General features: G+C 33.2%; 1 protein-coding gene across 3 annotated transcripts in view; it reads left to right on the forward strand.

Annotated features, from left to right (window-relative positions):
• Nucleotides 1-15,393, forward strand: part of LOC118188852 (cellular tumor antigen p53-like) — a 171,204-nt gene that overhangs the window by 111,102 nt on the left and 44,709 nt on the right. For all 3 annotated transcript variants that reach the window (XM_085816765.1, XM_085816763.1, XM_085816764.1), the window contains exon 10: nucleotides 2,767-2,897. In XM_085816765.1, the coding sequence (XP_085672891.1) occupies nucleotides 2,767-2,897 (131 nt within the window). The remainder of the gene's footprint in view (nucleotides 1-2,766; nucleotides 2,898-15,393) is intronic.

Consider the following 15,393-nt stretch of genomic DNA (forward strand, 5'->3'; position numbering starts at 1 on the left):
AGCGCAAAAAACGAAGCAACTTATACAACTTACATTGAAAGAAATGTTTAATAAGGTAAACAAATAAATATTAAGCTGTTTTTTGTCAATTTTGATACCCTTTAGATCATAAATACTTCCTTATTTTCATAAATCATGAATTCATATTTTTAATTTTATAATTTCTACATGCCATCTTACTGCAGGGTTCATACGGTCCTTAAGAGTCCTTAAGTTTTTTGGAATCGATTTTTGGTCCTTAAAAGTCCTTAATTTCAGCCAAAATCGGCAGAAGGTCCTTAATTTTAATGATCTGAAATTTCTGTCTGTTTTTTTCCATTGCCATTTTGAGTGTGAATTAGCATTTTGGAGGAATATTTTTCGAAATTCGCTGACAAATATCGTTATCTTTTAAATGGGTAAATGCGTTTATGGATTTTAAATTGTTCCTATTTCTAATGGTGGGATAGAGTTTCTGAGCAAGAAGTGCAACACAAGCATTTCGAAATTATTTCATTTTTTCTAGTGAAGAGCTCTTAAACAACTTTTCGCTTTTGGAGATTTGAATTCTTTTATTAAATTGCTCTAAATTTGGTGACTTAGCAACATTTTGGCAATTTTAAGATAAGTTTCTATAGAAAATCTTTAATTCCGAGATCTGGAAATTTTTCGACGATTTTTTTTAGAACATTGTAACATTGATAAATTTCATTAAAATATGGTAATATATTGTAATTACATTAAGAAATCACATTAGAATAAAGCATTTTTATTTTTTGCTGTTGTATTATAAAGTTCTATTTTGGCCACTTACACAATATTTTGAATCTGAAAAATAAGCAAGGTCACTAGACACAAGCATAAAATATGAGAAATGCTTCTTATCTTATCATATGGACAGGCATTATAGAAAAGAATTGTTTTATTAATAAAGAAATTGAAAACTGACAATTTAAACGATTCATCTAATAAGTCTTAATGCATCATACACAGGGATGGCGCTAGGCTTTATCCCACCTGATACAATCTCTGTGGATCCTAAATTCTGCTGCCTGGTGCCTTTCTAAATTCTAAAAATTCTGTCACACCAGCTCTGTAACCAGACCTTACCATATATATTTCATATTTCTTCTGGATGTTCATATTACTAAAGAAATAAAATTAGCAGATTTGTCTATACATTCTAAATGCATTTAGTGTTTTTAGAATAACAGAAATCTTTAATTAAATCCAAAAATTCTAAAATGGAAAGGAAACGTGGAAGAAAGAAACTGAATACATTAAGAGAAAGGGAAATGATTCTTCAAAGATATGTACAGATATTATTATGTAAATTACCTAGTTGTTTACAATTTCAAATTTTATTATAATTTTCCATTTCTATTTCCTCACCAGAATGCAAATCAGTTTTTAAACTGAGGTTTTTGGAGTGTAAGACAAGAGTGTATTTCTGATCTCCACTTGCTCCCTGCATTAGTTCTTGCCACCTCTGACAATTTGTAATTACTCGTCTTTACATTACCGTTGAACTTGTTATGACGATAAAGTTACTGAGCCTGAAATGTTACAGCTTAAAATGAAATTAAATTGTTATAGTCTTCGATCACTAGTCCATATTTTTAGTTTGAATTTGATTATTCTTGTTTAATTACATCATCACAAGCTGTAATTGATTTATTTAGCATTATAACATGCCCTTATGTTCTAATGTTCTTTTTAAATAAGAAGCTTATTTAAATCTTTGTAGCTACTTTCAGAAGTAGCGATAATTTCCTTGACATCTGCCCAGAGGATTTTGGACTATTTAACTTTTACCAGATCAAGTAAACCCTCATATGTACATTTTGGAGAGGTTGACAGGTTAGGAGCTAAAACACGTAGAAACTAGTGAGAACATTGTCTTGCGTATTGAGACAAAGTTCTAACTGTTAGAAAAGATGCTTAAAGAGAAGGAAATCAATACAATTTTTTTTTTCCAGTGTTCATATACGTGAAAATAAATAAGGAATTGTTATAGGAAATATTTCTAACAAGGGCATAATGGTTCAAAGTAATTTTAAAAAAACATTCTTCTGCATTATTTATTTAATCTTCAGAATTCATATTATCGTCATAATGTTAGCTATCATTGAAATTATTCAGTTTCCAAAATGTCTTTATGTGTGAAGCCATTAGACTTGTGACATCGTTTCTAAATAATTTGCCTTTCAGCAAATGAATTTTTTATCAGAATTAAAAATAGAAACACTCATAAAATTGCTACTGTATGTGAAATTTCATCCAAAAATCCTGAGAAGCTTAAAAGAATAAGTAAGAATTCACAATCCTAGCAAAAGGGATGTATCTCATTTGAGAATACAGACTATTATGTCCATAGGAAATACTGCTTCTTCATGATAATGAATGGAAGTTGAACATGGACGAAAAATATGACACAGAGTAGCAGAATATGCTTAATCCATAATTTTGCATATTCTGTGTATACTTAGTCTGTTAATTATGATTCTTAATTAAATGGATCTGAAGATCATAATAGATTGTTGGAAAATTGGATGTGTTATTATTTAATAGAATTTTTAGTGGTAATTTCAGCATTGCACATATAATGTAGCATTTTTAGCCATACGGTTGAATCAAATGCAGAATTCTGAGTTAACTAATTATTTTGCTATTTGTAAGAATTTAAACTTAAAACCTATATACTAATGTTTTTTTAATGTTCTTTTAAAAAAATTATTTATTTATTTATTTGAGAAATATATAAAATTTTTGGGGAACATTTTATAGTAATGAAATCATTGGAAGACGAAAATTTGATATTAAGATTTGTGCATGTCCTGCACGCGATAGAAGAACTGAAGAAAACCAGTTGATGCAAGTACAAAGACCTCTTGTTCCAGCAAAACAGGATACATTAGGTTTGTATGCTGTTTGTCTCCTGTTCACCTTCAAGTAAAAGAGAAAACTGATCCAATGTTAGCTGTTATTCTTTAAGTTATTTGATGCACTGTATTAGATCTTTCACTGAAAATTCTCAATGAGATTTTTCTAATAATGTCTCATCATTTTAATTTTTTTTAATTTATTTTTTTATTATTATTATAAATGAAGGGAAAAGGGGAAAAAAAAAAGTCATATAAAATGTAATGGAAGTTGAAATGCCATTTGCATATCAATTCTGCTTTTGTTAAATGTGTAAATTAGCTGTGTCATAAATGTCAGGTATTTCAGTGCATTCTTAAAATCATAACTAGATTACAAAGTAATTTGAGATAGATATAAAGATACTGAATGTGCCAAAAAAAATTATTTAACAAGTTATTTCTTTATCCATGAGAAGTTTATAGGCACTTTTAAAGTAGCCAACAGTAGCTGAAATATTTTGTGATCTAAAATACTGGAATTCTGAAAGCATGTTTTGGATGTGCAGTTTTGGGAAGCAGATAAACACTGTCTACGAAGTACTACATGTAAAGTGGCTAACTGTTTTTAGCAACAAAGTGTAAGTTTATTTTACGACGTGGCAGTTTTAAAAAGAGTATTGTTTGCATACATCTCCCCAGAGAATAAATACTGGTGTCTAGCCATGCTAGATAAATACTGGCAAGTAACAAGGTGTGGTTTAACAACAACCAACATTTTCTCACATCAGGTTAACTTAATTCAAAAAAATTAACATAAATTTTAACATTAAAGTTGCTGTTTCCAAAGCTAAAACAAAGTATGAATTATCTTCATTAATATGGTTCTTTACAAATAATAATATTATAATTTCATTCTCTTAGAAATTTTTGTTGCACAATCACATGTGGATGGTTTTCGGAAAGTCTCGTAAAGTTTTATTACATTTTTCTGTTTTTCACCACTTATCATCACCCTCTCAGTGTTACGGCTGGAAAATTCTGTATAAAAGGCTGGCTTCTTTATTCATTACACATGAAAATTTCTGCTAGCTTTTAATGTATTCAATTTCGGTTTGGATGTATATTGAAAGAAAAGGAATCAAGGTACAAAGTGAGAGAGTAGTCTTTAATTTAAATCAAGAAATACCACTTATTCATGACATTTTGAGAAACTTTGAAATTTCAGGGCTAAACCCATTATGCTCGGAGGGTGAAACTGAGCTGAATCTTCCAATGGTTCAGCAATGTCTTGATATCTAATGATTTCTAAAGGATAAATTCTTTGAATTGGTCATATGTCCCCATTGACTTTTTCATATTTGATATATTTCATATAACTTGATTATTATGCCCTAGAATGAGCTTTAGCTACTGGCCAAGCTAATTTTTTTTTTTTATTTTATTTTAATTTTTTTTTTTTTTTTTTTTTTTTTTTTTTTGTTATTGCTTCCACTTGTTGCGCGCTTCCAACCTGCATGCAACAATAGTGGTGACTGCTGAGAACTGGAAAGTAGACAAAGTCTTGAGAAGGGTTTAAATCCCTTTTTATTCAACTTTAGAAATTACAAATGTGTGCTCTTGACGCTCACAAATTACGCTGACCCAGCGGTAAAATAAAAATAAGAAACTAAAAAAAAGAATAGTAACAAGTGACTAACTACGAGGCTCTCTAAACGTAACTAACCTCACCGCGTTTTAAGATACCGCTGATAATTCTGCAAACTTCTGAATATTACGTTGAAAGATTAACAATCTGCCGAGGCAAGCACACAGGCCGAAACGCGTGTTTCTTCAATTTCTAACTAGCCACCTCCACGCTCGTGAAGCAAGAAAGCACACTTTCGAACTCGTTTCCCTTCTATTTAACTCAGATTACTTCCGCTGACAATTTGAATCCTTGCGCATTCTACTAAAATTTACATACTCTTGGCAGTTCCAGGGGAAAGTAAGGCTTGACAGGAAAGATAGTTTAAACTTAAAATAAATGTTAGTTAAAATAAATATAAACCCTACATTTGCCGCTGCCAGAATTTGGTAAAATTGGAAGCAGGTCCTAGAAACGACCTGTTGAAAAGTTTCCACAATTCTGAACTAAATTTTAAGAGCCTCGTTTACGTAAAAAAAATCTGTTATCTCACAAAAGGTAGAATAAATTTCTGTAAATACTTATTTAATTCTCTCTTCTTACAGCAACCTTTCCTGGACTTCAGCAATCAATCTGTTCTCTTCCTTCCAGCATCTGGAAGGAATAAGTATCAGTATCTTTCTAAATACATTATAATTTACACTTTCTTGACACTGAATAAGTTTTTGTTTTTGAATGATTTATTTTCCTTAGTTACTGCTTAATTCACATTCATTCAAGTATTCAACCATGAATTTAACTTTACCCTGGCTCTCTCTCCACCATGTGTGGTGTCAAACGGGAATATTCGTATTTTAGTATTGCAACACTTCCCCTAACCACAATGATTTGTTAAAATTCAACGACCAAATAGACACATCTTACTCGACATTCTACAACTCAATGAGCTACTTTAACATTCTTAAAATTCAAGTGTAGGTGGAGAACCCTACAAAACACATTCATTCAAATTTCCCCCTCATTCATCTTTAGACATGCAGGCTTTTGCTCTAAAGCATGATTTTATTTACAGTTTAATACTTAAATTTGAATTCATTGCTTTTGAGCATTTACTTTTAGCATCTAAAATTTTATGCTTCTAGACTAAATTCTACTTTTACATAACTTTCAAGTATTTACGTATAGTTACAAAATTCTAATACATATGATTTTTACAATTTACCATAAAATGAATAAGAGAAAAATAAATTTTTACTTTACTCATTCTTCGCCAAGCTGGCGGCACTGAAACTAAAGTTCTTATTAATACAAGAATACAAAGTTATTTTTATCTTCGGCCAAATTTTGGCTTTAACATAACAGAATTAGTCTTTCGACCAACAGAAACTGCTTTTTCTTATATTTTATACTTAAAATAATACTTTTGCCTTAGCTAAATAAAGTAAAACAAAACTAAGTCTCAACCGACACACATTGTTTTCCATCAAAACATAGAACTTCATATTTACGCATAACATTTTGGAACAAAAGAAAAAAATTTTATGGAAAATTTTAACTTATCTTTGAGTTTTCGATGATTGGAACTCCGACATCCTCTTCTGGCAGAACTGCTCCCACGTAATAGGTTTCATCGACGTCAGTCGTCTCCTTAGGGTCCTTCGAGTGTCGTCCACGTTGCTTTTTCTTTTTCGCCCTCTGCATGCTGGCCTCTTGGAGTGGTAGTCGTCGGGTTGCTGTCTTTTCCGTTTTGCCCCTGGACGGCTGGTCTTGGCGTCCTCCGGTCTGGAATCATGCTTGAATTTCTTCTGTTGGTGGTGGTCTTTTCGTTCCTCCTGCTGTCTTTTCGTTCTCGGAAACGGCGGCCTTGTTTGCACCCGACTCTCTGGCCCTGGAAGCGTTCTCCTCGATGTAGAATTTCTACTGCGATACGTTGTAAGTGGTGTTTTCCTCTTTACCAAAGTTTCTTTGCTTTCTTGTATTTCTTAAATGCTGGAGTGTGACCGTTTTCTTTTCTTCTTTTCGGTACCGTCGCAAGACTTGTAGAAGGGCTAAGTTTCTCTTCATTTCTCTGCTTCTTGGGTGGTGGAATGGGTGACGTTACTTCTGGACCTTCTACTTCTTTTACGCTTGAGTCCTGCAAGAAACTTTTAAGGATTTCAAAATCATTTTGATTATAATATTTTTTCACCTGGTCGGGACTTGCTTTACAGATTTCCCCTCTCTCGTTCTTAAGGTACAATACGACTCCCTTGATTTCCTGAATTACATAGGGCCTTCAAATTTTGGAGCTAACTTTGCAGTAAAATTGTCTGGGGCACTTGATAAAGAAAATTACCGCTTCAACACTTTATCCCCAACTTTAAAATCTGCTTCATGGTGTTTTCTATCATAATATAACTTTTGTCTATTTCTTGCCGTATCCAAGCTTTTAACCGCCTGGTCAAGAAGTGTTTGCACATCTTTCTGTTTAAATTCTTGCTCCCTTTGTTGCACAAAGAATAATTTATCTAATGGTGTAATTAACTTCCGTCCTAAAAATAATTCTGCTGGGGTTTTTCCCGTAGTATCGTGATTTGCCGTTCTTAAAGCATAAGCTAACTCATTTATGTAGCCATCCCAGAGCTTGTGATGTGTGCTGACATAACTTTGAATTATTTTTGCAATGTTTTTATTAACTCTTTCTGCTATGTTTGCCTGTGGTCTATACAGAACCATTTTGATATGGCATATGCCAAGTCCAGTGCATATGTTTTCAAATATTTGGCTAACGAATTGCTTACCGTTATCGCTAATGACTTTTATCAGTGCACCGTATTTTAAAATGTATCTGTGTAAGAATGCATCTGCGACTGTTTTGGCTGGCGCGCGTTTGACGCGTGCTAAATGTAGCGCGAATGCTATTTAGGTACCCGGCCGGGCTGTAATTAATATCATTTATTAACTGACATTGATTGCAGGACCTGGCATACGCAGTTACTATTTTGTATAATTGCGGGAAATATACCGCCTCGCGTACCCTTTTTAAAGTCTTTCTGATCCCTAAATGACCCGCTGTTTTCGCGTCGTGTAATTCCTTCAAAATGCTTAATCGAAGCGAGGCTGGGATGACTGGTTTGTACTCGAGATTTTTGTTTGTTGTTTTCGTATAAAATAATAAATTATCTATTATTTCATAGTTTTCTGCTCTATTTCTTATCGCATCGATATCTGTGTGCTCGAAGCTTTCGGGGTCTTTCAAACATGCATAGATACTTCCAAATTCAGGATCAGCTTTCAATTCAGCAATAATTGTATCTCTAGAATCTAAAATTTTTCAAGTCAAAACAGCGCATTTAAGTTCATTGCCTTCATCGTCCAGTTTTATACGAGAAACATTGTTTTCCTTACCCGGTTTATATTTGATTATGAGATTATATTCTTGGAGTTTTAAAGCCCATCTTATTAACCTGGGCGTTAGGATTTTACCCGAGTAAAATCTACCAACAGCCGCATGATTCGAAAAAACTGTTACTGGTGCTTTGCCGAAATAAACTCGAAATTTGTGTACAGCCATTATTACGGCTAATGTTTCTCTCTCTGTAGCTGTATAATTCCTTTGTGTATGATTCAACGTTTTACAAAAAAATGCCAAAGGATGGCCATTTTGCATAAGAACTGCACCCACAGCATAGTCCGACACATCTGCTGCAATATCCAGGTTTTCGTCCCCCTCCGGGAATTTCAAAACAGGGGCATTGATGAGCGCTTCTTTTAACCTTTCAAATGCGGTATTTGTACCGCTGTCCACGTGAATTTACTTTTCTTTCTTTTAATTACTAATAAGGTTTCAACAATATTAGCAAAATCTTTTATGAATGACCGATAATAAGAACATAACCCAAGGAAAGAAGAAAGTTTCTTGGCGGTGTTGGGAGGTGGGAAATTCTTGATTGCTTTTATTTTTGAATGTTGAGTTTCTATACCCTTTTGCAAAATTTTATAACCCAGATATTTAAGTTCTTTAGTTGCAAACTTGCATTTTGAGGCGTTAATTGTAAGACCGGCCTCTTTTAATAATTTAAAAACTTCTTCTAGATCTTTAATATATTGTTCCAACGTACTACTCGTCATAATTATATCATCTAGATAGATTAAAGTCGATTTTCCTAGGACAGGCTTTAGAACAATGTCCATAGCTCTCTGGAATGTTGATGGGGCCCCACACAACCCAAAGGGCATGCGTAAAAATGCATAAGTGCACGATTTTGTTATAAACGCGGTTTTATGTATGTCTTTGGGTCTCATAGCTATTTGATAGTAGCCAGATGTTAAGTCCAACGTAGTCATGTATCTTGTAAATTTAATCTTTCTAATAATTTCTTCTATAACCGGCAAAGGGTAAACTGGGAATTTAGTAATACTATTAAGTTTTCTGTAATCGATAGCAAACCTCCAAGCCCTTTTATCCGAAGGAGGAAACTTTTTCTTTTTCCTACATATTATGACTGGACTCGCGTACTCACTATTTATGGGCGTTATTATTTTGTTCTTTAACATTTCCTGAATATGTTCTTCTATGATATGCTCTTTTTGTTTATCATAGCAATAAGGTTTAGTCCTACAGGGTTTGTCGGCAGTTAACTGTATCTCATGCGTAACTATTTGACAGATACCAGGCCGTTCTGAAAACAAGTTTGAAAAAGTACTCGCCACTTGCTGGATGGCTTGACTTTCATGGTCATTCAAATGGCTAAGGTCAACTTGCGTTTGTTCCACTTTTTCCACCACTCTCCGATCCATCTCCAGCACGATAGAACTTTCCAGAAAATTGAGTTTGGCCCTCGCGGCCCTTAAAAACTCCATACCTAAAATAAGTGGATTTTGCAAGTTTTTTACTACAAAAATTAATACTTTAAGGCTTTCATTCTGAACTTGTATTTTTAAAGATAGTTTTCCAATACAATGACAAGTTTGTCCTTGCGCTGCTATGATTTCTGTGTTTTTATTTTTAAATATTCGAAACCTATTAAAATTCTTCTTTAAAAAAATATAACTCATAAAATTAACTTCTGCTCCTGTATCGATGAGGGCTTCTACTGGTACATCGCCAACCAGGACTTGTATAATTGGTAACTGTGAGTTCTTTACGATGACCGTATTTAAGTGTCTTCTTGAGGGTTTTTTCAAAACTTCCGGGGTCTGAACCCTTGCTTTCACAGGCCCCTCTACTCGTTTAAAGCTTTCCTTTCAACTTCTGGCTACGCGGACGGTTGTTTTCAAATTTCCTTTTTGGGCCTTGATCTTCGAGCTTCGATGAGTTAGCTTGATAGCTCTTTTCCCCATAAGAGCGGTTTGCATTTCTGGTCTGCTCATTTGAAGATTGCCTTCGGATACTTTGAGAATACTATGCCCCTCTAGCTTTTTCCGCTATTCTGCGATTTTGAAACTTGACCGCCAATTCGAAGAGCACCTGCAATGTGCTTGGGTTTCTAATTTCGAAGTAGTCTTGAACAGCAGGTAACAATCTTGGTAAGATTATTTCAATAATCTCCACGTCGGGTTTCTTCCCATACAGCATATCCGTCAGCTTAATTTTTCGCAGAATAAAGTCCATCAGCTCTTCTATATTCCGTTGATAAAAACTATATAGTTCGGCTTCTAGCCTTGCTCGATCTTTCACTATGGGGAAGGCTTTTAATAACGATTTTTTGAAATTTTCAAATGTATATGTCTGGCCTCTGAATTCCCCTAATCAAAATTTGTCTATATTCTTCCACCATAGCGAGGCCTGTCCTCTTAGTGCAGATGTGGCGATGGCAACTTTTTGTTTTTCAGGCACAGGCTAGAGCTGGAAGTGATTTTCTAGGCCTTCTAGAAATATCGGCACCAAATTTTTCCGTCGAAATTGACGTTTGGCTTGATTGACGCTCTCATCGTCTGGACCAGGTATCCAAATCCTTCCAATTGGCTTGCCATTTCTTGTTGTCCAGCAGCTTCCATCCAATTTTCGGCCATTTCAGTTCGACAAGTGTTAAGGCGCTAATGTTATGTTGCGCGCTTCCAACCTGCACGCAACAATAGTGGTGACTGCTAAGAACTGGAAAGTAGACAAAGTCTTGAGAAGGGTTTAAATCCCTTTTTATTCAACCTTAGAAATTACAAATGCGTGCTCTTGACACTCACAATCTACGCCAACCTGGCGGTAAAATAAAAATAAGAAACTAAAAAAAAGAATAGTAACAAGTGACTAACTACGAGGCTCTCTAAACGTAACTAACCTCACCACGTTTTAAGATACCGCTGATAATTCAGCAAACTTCTGAATATTACGTTGAAAGATTAACGATCTGCCGAGGCAAGCACACAGGCCGAAACGCGTGGTTCTTCAATTTCTAACTAGCCACCTCCACGCTCGTGAAGCAAGAAAGCACACTTTCGAACTCGTTTCCCTTCTATTTAACTCAGATTACTTCCGCTGACAATTTGAATCCTTGCGCATTCTACTAAAATTTACATACTCTTGCATTGGCAATTCCAGGGGAAAGTAAGGCTTGACAGGAAAGATAGTTTAAACTTAAAATAAATGTTAGTTAAAATCAATATAAACCCTACACACTTAATAAAATGTAATCTACATTTATCTTCTTTGACAGTCTTTTATTAATTTCCATCTTCAGCTGGCATAAGAATATACTGAGAAATCTATAACAGCTTGGGTTATATAACAGTCTCTTAAAACCCAATAGTGTTTTATAAGATTTTGTTCTCAGAATCTGAATACTAGTACGATATGATTTGAAGAGCATATCAAAAATCTGTCGTTCATAATTTTAAAAAACCATCTTCATCAACATAGGGGTTTAAAATCTACGACCTAGGGTCATCCAAAGCAGAGAATGAATCTCTTTATATAAAGTTACCTTAATTTGTTTTCGGGTGTCATATATTTCTTCGCAAAACAAATCATGGATATCTTGACTTGACTTGACACTTTTGACTTAAGTCGTACAATCTTACTCGAAATTCGTGCTATGCAAGTGTATCTTGCATAGCATGAATTAGAGGAGAAATTCCTCTAATTCAGGTGTATATTTTCCAGTTGAACTTCTTTTGCATACCACTTACAATAAGGTTACAAGTACCAAAATTTCCTATTGAAGGGTCCATGGCTAATTCAAAGGATGTCAACCCAAATAATTTTTTTATCTAGTGCTGCAAAATTGCAAAAATATTTACCATCAAAGACTGGATGAAATCTTATAAAATTTATGTTCTGATTTATTTGTTACTCTCTCTCCAAGTAAAGAGTGCTATACCTCACTTCTTCTCAGCTGAGTGGTAAAGTCACTGAATACTGGTAGTTTGATATAGGGTTCAGTGAACAGGATGGCTATACGTGCATTTTCATAGTTTTCTCCATATGTAAAGTGTGTACAAGCCACTTTCCCGTAGAAAGTCTTCACAAAGGTATCCCTCCCCGTTAAGCAGCTAACCTTCAGTGCAATGTCATAATTAAATACACCACCACCATTTCTTCTTTAATTTGCTTGTAATTCATATTTAAAACTGAAGATTTTAAAAGATATCTTTTATGCAATCTTTTATTAATTAGCACACAGACATAACTTTCTTTTATTATGCATTAACTTAACAAGTTAAGTGAGTGAGTAAAAAAAATCCTCGGAAGCAGAAAACAAACTTGAATGCAGTGTATCACAGGGTTCGTATGGTCCTTAAGGCATCCTTAAAAGTCCTTAAGTCTTTTGGAATCGATTTTTGGTCCGTAAAAGTCCTTAATTTCGCCCAAAATTGGCAGAAGGTCCTTAATTTTAATCATCTGAAATTTCTGTCTGTTTTTACGACTGCTATTTTGAGTGTGAATTAGCATTTTGGAGGAATATTTTTTGCAATTCGCTGATAAATATCATTATCCTTTGAATGGGTGAATGTGTTCATGGGTTATAATTTGTTCCTCTTTCTAATATAAATGGTGGGATAGAGTTTCTGAGCAAGAAGTGCAACACAAGCATTTCGAAATTATTTCATTTTTTTCTAGTGAAAAGCTCTTAAGTAACTTTTGGGAATGTGAATTCTTTCATTAAATTGTTCTAAATTTGATGACTTATCAACAATTTTGAAATTTTAAGATAAGTTTCTATAGAAAATTTTTAATTCTGAGATGTGGGAATTTTTCGACGATTTTTTTTACTACAGATAAATTTCATCACAATAATAATGGTAATATATTGTAACTACATTTAAGAAATAACATTAAAATAAAGTATTTTTATTTTTTGCTGTTATAAAGTTCCATTTTGGCCACCACTTTTCGTTCCATATTGGCGCAATATTTTGAATCTGAAAAATAAGCAAGGTATAATACTATAAAGCACAATTTACGAAACAGTTCTTAGCAAAAGTAAAGTAGCTATGTAATTAATTAAAAATGTCTTTTTAATTTTTCATGGTAAGAGGTTTCTCATGTAATTTTCTCAGAATGTGTGTCGGTTTTCTCTATAAAATTAATTTTACACTTTTTCGTCCGATTTTTTTTTTTCCAAAATATTTCTGGCTTTTTGCTTAACCTACCGAATTGGTAATTTTTCTTTAAGATTTTAGACATTGCAGCTTGGAAAGATTTGAAAGCTTTGAGGGCAAGGTTTATAGACCCACAATTCTGGAAGATTCCAGAAAAATGTGGCAAAATGAAAAATGTCTCCATGGTATTAATCCATAATTCCTTACTTTTTGGAGAATGTCTGGTAGAACACTGTAAACGTAATAGTTGAATGTTTTACTTCTGATACTAGAATCTTTTTCTTAACATTTTTATCTTCCCTTTATTTTCTCTACTTTACACTAGACGCAAACAAAAAGTATAAAAAATGCTTCTAATCTTATCATATGGATCGGCATTATAATATATATATAGTTATTATTATGTAAATTACCCACTTCTTTATAATTTCAGCCTTTACTATAATTTCCCATTTCTATTTTCTCACCAGAACGCAAATCACTTAGACAGTTTTCAAACTGAGGTTTTTGTTGTGCAAGGCAGAATGTGTTTTTAATCTCAGCTTGCTCGCTGCATTTGTTCCTGCCAGCTCTGATAATTTGTAATTTTTTGTCTGCATTATCGCTGCTAACATTTGAATTTGTTATGACAATAGAGTTACTGAGCCAGCTTAAGTTAAAATTAAATTGTATAGTCTAGTGATCACTGGTCCATAATTTTAGTTTGAATTTGATTCTTCTCGTTTAATTACATCACCACGAGCTGTAATTGATTTATTTAGCATAAGAACATGCCTTTATGTTCCTAGTTCTTTTTAAATAAGAAGCATATTTAAATCTTTGTTGCTACTTTCAGACATAGTGATAATTTGCTTCACATCTCTCCGGAAGATTTTGGACTATTTAACTTTTACCAGATCAAGTAAACCCCCATAGGTACATTTTGGAGAGGTTGACAGGTTAGGAGGTAAAACACATAGAAAGTAGTGCGAACATTGTCTTGCGTATTGAGCAAAAGTTCTAACTGTTAGAAAAGATGCTTAGAGAGAAGGAAATTGATATAAATTAGCCAAAATGTCTGGGAAGGCTTTAAATTAAAAAGACGCATAAATATTTTGTTATTGTGTTGTTGCTACAAAACATAAGTATTTTGTAGCTTTTAATGTATAATTATCCTAATATCGTTTAAGAATCAATGTCATAAATTATATGTATTTTAAACTGTGAAATTTTATTCGATTGTGATTTAATAGGGCTTTTTTAACAAATATTGTTAACAAATTTGTTCTGATCAGGAGGTCTCTCCTAAGGCAATCAGGGGCTGAGATAACAGCCAGTCTTTTGTTTTGAATCATGCTGATTGTGATTTTACTTCTCACTTTAACCTATGTCGCTTGACATAAAATCTTACTATTTACTAAAATACTACTTAATAAATTTCATAAAGTTTATTTTATTCTCAAACTTAATAATAATGCATCCTACTTATGGATCTATTTTATTTTTAGGATGATATTACAAAAGTTAAGTTCAGCATAGATAATATTTTTAATTGATTTTATTTAGTTTCCATTTGCTTATAGGTCCTTAATTTTTTTCATTAATGGTCCTTAAAAGTCCATAAAAGTACTTAATTTCCTAGACAGAAATGTGTACGAACCCTGGTATCAGTACATTGTACTCTTCTTTGTTGATTCAGGGTATTTGTTTTCACAAACTGAATTACTTTTTTCTTTGTTTTTATCATTACTTTTTACTCTTTCTTGTTCTAGACATATCATAAAATGCATCTTTGAACATAGTGAGCAGTTAACTGAAACCTTACTGTTCTTTGCATTATATCCTGATTTCATATAGGTAAAGCAACATCTTTTGTGTAATAGACTTTCTTCTTTAGTGTCAGTGAGATAATTTTAGCTCTGAAACATTCATTACTATTATGTTTATCATTACAAAATACAAAATAAAATTAGATTTCCTTGAACAATAAGTAAATCAGTAACATTAGCAATTACTGTATTTACTTTCATATTCACATTTTTTCCTTGAAGGATTTACTCTTAAAATTAAAACCTATGACTGCTGTTGGAACTCATTGCTCAGTTTTGGATTTCATTTTGAATAAATTTAATCCTCCAAGTGGCCAGTGATTTGACCTCCAAATCCTAAACTTCTCAAAAAGGCAGTGAGTGAATGGTATTTTCTTGATTATAATTCCAAATTACTTTCCCCTTTGTGCCTCACCTTAATGTATATGTATAGCTTGGCCACTTGGAGGGTTAAATAATCAAGATGATATTTTGGTGTTCTGCTAATTAATTGCCTTGGCCAGACTCTTTATAATTCCGCTGGAATACAAGATTTAACTAACGTAAACAAAAGAGATTTTATGTCTCAATTGCTGCACCTAAATACCTCAAACGAGATTTT

This window comes from Stegodyphus dumicola, chromosome 5 (assembly GCF_044657685.1).
Source record: "Stegodyphus dumicola isolate Sdum_Otavi_A_Nest chromosome 5, ASM4465768v1".
NCBI lineage: Eukaryota > Metazoa > Arthropoda > Arachnida > Araneae > Eresidae > Stegodyphus > Stegodyphus dumicola.